Here is a 4,113-nt window from a genome sequence, read left to right on the forward strand (position 1 = left end):
ATAATTATCACCAATTAACGCTAAGGATATAGACAATGCCAGGTGTACCACACCTGTAAACGTTGGGTAATTGGGCGTGTGCACATGCGAGGGTTGTAAAATAGGGGGAACGAAGAGGGATTAGAGGGTGCTGGCTGTCGTCAGAAAAAACAAGAAATTTCACTTAAAGGAGGATTCCGTGATCCTAGCATCCTCTTTTTATGACATTTTTCAGTAGATATCCACGAAAAAAGCTTATTTCCAAAATTTCAGTTGATTCCGATTTTGCGTTTGCCAGTTATGCATGATTATGTGTATTACACTGCTCCATAGACAATGTGTTGTAATTTCGTTCTGGTGCACCAGAACGAAATTCAAATTTAACGATATTTTTGCTAAACGAATTAATCGGCAAGAAATATTTGGTACATAAACATTATGTAGCCAGAGGTATCCAGTGGTGTAAAAATCTCAACTTTTTTTGGGAAAAGTGGGGGATGAGGCTGTGGATCACGAAATGCCCCTTTAAATATAGAATATTTTCTTCTGTAACAAAAGGAGCTCAAATACTGAATAAATGAATTCCCCATGCAGCAAACACAAAACGCTTTGGACATCATTCGCAAAAGGTTGGAAAATGTTGCCAGAAAACGTTTAAATGTTGGGTTATACAAAGGGCATATAAAGGGTAAAAAATGTTTTCATAACATTCAAAAACATTCGTTGATAACTTACTGCAAATATTCTAACATAAACGTTATTGAAGTGTTGACAAAATATTTGGCGAAAAATGTTTGCAAAAAATATTTAACAATAACATTTTAAAAACATTTTTAATTTATTGTTGTAGTGTGTTTTCATACAAAACGTTTTAAAACGTTTTCTTAACCTTTTAAGACATTTAATGTTATTAAAACGTTTTTATCTAAATCAAACCCAAACTATAACCTATTGAAAACGTTGAAAAACGTTTTGTGTTTACTGGAATCACGACTAAATAAAACTAAATAAATAAACAAATGAATAAATTTGAATGAATGAATGAATGAATGATGAAATGAAATGGAAAAAGTAAGTAGATAAATAGGCCTAACCTATGTAATATACACCAGCAAACACGAAACGTTTTTAAACGTTTTAAACTGGTTATAGTTTTGGGTTTATGTTTAACAACATAAAACGTCGGGTTATATAAAGGTCATTAAATCGTTCTTAAAACGTTTTATATGAAAACACACTACAACAACATTTTTCAAATGTTGTCAAAATGTTATTGTAAAATATTGTTTGCAAATATTTTTGCCTAATATTTCGTCAACATAATTGCCTAATATTTTGTTAATATTTTGCCTAACATTTCGTCAAATAACATTTATATGTTAGAATATTTTGCACTAGGGTTTAAAAATTGTTTTTGAGTACATGTATTATGAAAACGTTTTATATCCTTCCTATACCCTTTATATAACCCGACATTTAAACATTTTCTGGAAACTGTTTAAACCTTTTGCGAATAATGTCGAAAACGTTTTGTGTTTGCTGGCGGGGCAGTTTGTACTATACAGAAACTGTCGGTTAGCAATATTGAGGAACCTCGTTTGTATTATGTAACAAAATAACTTGCACGACAAGTCGTACATTTTTTCAAAATTTGTTATGATTTTAGATATTGTTTATGTAATTGGCATCTCAGAAACCTTCTGTGTTCCTGCGTTTGATACTTTTCATAGACCTAAAGTGAATTTTATTGTGATAAGTATCTGTAAAACCTTAAATTATCTCCATGACAACGCCTATCTTCTCCCCCGTTTTTTTCTTATGATCATAATTTTATTTTCAGGGCTCAAGCTATAAAATATTTACAAAAACGTGGGCATAAACATGATAAATAAATAAATTTCATGAAACAAAATTTGTATTTCAACGATTTGTATTCAGTGCATATAGCCAATGCAAATTTAGATTTATCCAATTTGTGATTTGAACTTTATTTTAGGAGTTACACATGTTTAGGATTTACACTACCCTGGATGCGCGTCAAAAAGTTGAAGTCATGATTTCAAATTATCGCCTACATCCTGTCATTTGACGGATGAACCTTTGAAAAAAAGTTTTTAGATATTCAAATGAGGATACTAAGGGACCGCTTAATAAGTTGCCGGTGGTGCTAGTGCGCATGATCACGAGAGTTAAGAAGAACACGTCACTGAGTAACTTCCGGTGTAAGAATTTAGATTGATTCGGCTTGTGCAAAGGGGCACTTCTTGTCTGATTCAGTGTGTTGGGTGAAAAAGCACTTTTCATTTGCAATCACATTTGCATGTGCATTTACTGACAGCAGCGCTAGCCGAAAGCAGCAATGAAGGTCTTGTCGCTAATCATCGCGGCCGGTTTACTAGCATTAGCAAATGCTCATGGCTGTCCACCTTTGTGGACAAAACTAGGTGGAACATGTTTCCGATATTTCGGTTTCCCAAGACCTATGCGAATTGCCGAGAGAGTATGTGCACAATTCACCAGTTGTAGCGATGCGGGCACAACTGCCGTAGCCCATTTAGCCAGCATCAGTTCTGCAGCACAAAATACATTTTTGTACAACCTGGTCGAATCTGTTTCGTTGGAGCTGCCTCCTCCCCCAGTATGGATTGGACTTAATGATCTCGCTTCAGAAGGACGTTTCTCATGGCCAGATGGTACACCATTTTTGTACAAAAATTGGGCAAGAGGAAGCCCGAACAACGGTGGTAATTCTGATTGCGTCGCCATGCCAGCAGAACAACCAGGAGCTGTATGGTTTTCTGTGCCTTGTGGAGAAGAATTTTCATACATTTGTTCCATGCCTGCCGACACTGGACCTGAAACACCAGGACAAGTGGATCCAAGCCAACCAGCCCCATACGCATGGGGTTACGCAGGTAGTCCATATATTGAAGCATATCTTGATAACAACTATGCATAAACACTACAAGAACTTAACAACAAAACCATCAACTTGAAATCAACGCTATTTTACAATAAACTTTCAACAGACACTTTGAGAATGTTTTCTACACCGGAGAACAAAAAACAAACTTTCCAGACCATTTGTATAAGAATAAACTTTTCTGCAAAGAAACTTTTCACCAAAATGAAGACTGGAAGAAATCAAGATAGATCGTGCTACAATTTATCATCATAACCATCCGGAAGAGCAGTGCAGCAGCGCCCGAGACGTGAAAACAGACTGGCAACCCAAAATTGGCTCTTAAGATAATGATGAACCTTTTACACTCGAACTCTCAGGCTAAAGATGCAAATATGACATTTAGATTCACTATAGCTGATTTTATTACTCAAAGGTCGTATAAATCGTACATTTTAGTCCGTTGTTGAGGTGTCCAATTTCAGTAACGACACTAAATGTTGATCAAAATGTACGATATTATTTATCAATAGATCCACGAATATTGATATAATGCAAAATGTAATTACGCATCTTAACTTATTTAGATTCTAGCATAGCATTGTATAACAATGTTCGTGGATAGATTGAACGACTTTGTCAGAAAACCATCAACTTTAACTGACTATTCCAAGGGGGAATAAAAAATAAACATCACATTTGGTAAATACCAGTTTATATTTGTTTGTGTGATTTTTTGCATGATTTAGTGTGGTAATTTGATTGAAACACAGGTGCAAGTGTATTATATTTGACCCAAACGTAATTATAGCAAGCATAGGCAGAGATAAGGACAAAATGGCGCATTTATTCCGATCAAAATTGATGGCTGTATCGATCCTGAGGTAAGGTTCCGGTTTTAATAAATCGATAAGCAATAGATCGATAATCGATGTTATTGATATATCGATGATTAGTTATTATCGACAATTAATCGATAGTTGATCAGTAAGTAACCTTTTGAAGTGTGAAGGTCAATCAAAATAAAATATTGCTTATTGATTAATAATCGACCATATATCAATCAAGCAATAATCGATTATCGATAATCATCTATTGGGAAAAACAGTAAATAATATATCGATTGTTGATTTTTATCGATATATAATCGATAAAGTATCATTATAAAGCTACCTTTATCTTAAAATTATGAAGGTCAGTCACTGGTCAATCAAAATAAAATATTGATTATT

General features: G+C 34.4%; 1 protein-coding gene across 1 annotated transcript; it reads left to right on the forward strand.

Moving 5' to 3' along the window:
* The first annotated feature begins 2,231 nt into the window (after positions 1-2,231).
* On the forward strand, positions 2,232-3,598 carry LOC140165943 (echinoidin-like). Its single transcript, XM_072189286.1, has one exon. It carries the CDS (start codon positions 2,339-2,341, stop codon positions 2,936-2,938), a length of 600 nt encoding a protein of 199 aa, XP_072045387.1. The 5' UTR covers positions 2,232-2,338; the 3' UTR covers positions 2,939-3,598.
* The last annotated feature ends 515 nt before the right edge of the window (positions 3,599-4,113 follow it).

This window comes from Amphiura filiformis, chromosome 12 (genome assembly GCF_039555335.1).
Source record: "Amphiura filiformis chromosome 12, Afil_fr2py, whole genome shotgun sequence".
NCBI classification, from domain to species: Eukaryota; Metazoa; Echinodermata; class Ophiuroidea; order Amphilepidida; family Amphiuridae; genus Amphiura; species Amphiura filiformis.